At 37.5% G+C, this 506-nt stretch overlaps 1 protein-coding gene across 1 annotated transcript in view; it reads right to left on the bottom strand.

Annotated features, from left to right (window-relative positions):
• The window catches only part of LOC137633032 (uncharacterized), a 933-nt gene extending 729 nt beyond the window's left edge, over window positions 1-204 (bottom strand). The window contains exon 1 of the mRNA XM_068365197.1: window positions 1-204. This exon is cut by the window's left edge and continues 220 nt beyond it. Within this exon, the coding sequence (XP_068221298.1) occupies window positions 1-204 (204 nt within the window).
• Window positions 205-506: the final 302 nt, after the last annotated feature.

The raw sequence follows: 506 nt of genomic DNA, 5'->3' as shown, positions 1-506 counted from the left end.
GGGATTGGGTATTAATTGTTCCTCAAACCATGTTTTGAACACAGCACCGTTCATCTGGTTATGATAATCTCCATCATTCTTTGCATTGAACACGAGTTCTGCGTTTGGCACAATGCTATTTACAGAGCCTTCATGCAAGACAATGAGGCGACCCCCTATCCCTGTAGGGTGTTGGATTCCTGTTGCATTTGTCGAGAGTGTCATTCCAACATTTTGACACAGTGATTTTGATTAATCATGTCTCATCGAGATAGATTATAGTCCGTCCTTTCACTTTTTTAATTTTCCTTAAAAACTTTGATCGACATGCAAGCACATGTGGTTTTTCCATTAAGATCTTCCTCCCGTTTATCCTGGAATACTTAAATCCAATGTCATGCATAATTTTTCTGAGTTTCTGCAGATCCATTTAAGCCAATGTTTTCTTTTATATCACACAGTACCTTCTCTATTGTTGGTATTAATCTTCGATTATGATAATTAACAATGGTCTTTCGCACCAATTG

Source organism: Palaemon carinicauda, chromosome 42 (genome assembly GCF_036898095.1).
Source record: "Palaemon carinicauda isolate YSFRI2023 chromosome 42, ASM3689809v2, whole genome shotgun sequence".
Lineage (NCBI taxonomy): Eukaryota > Metazoa > Arthropoda > Malacostraca > Decapoda > Palaemonidae > Palaemon > Palaemon carinicauda.
The sequence above is the reverse complement of the archived record's forward strand: the minus strand, read 5'-3'. Positions and strand labels throughout refer to the sequence as shown.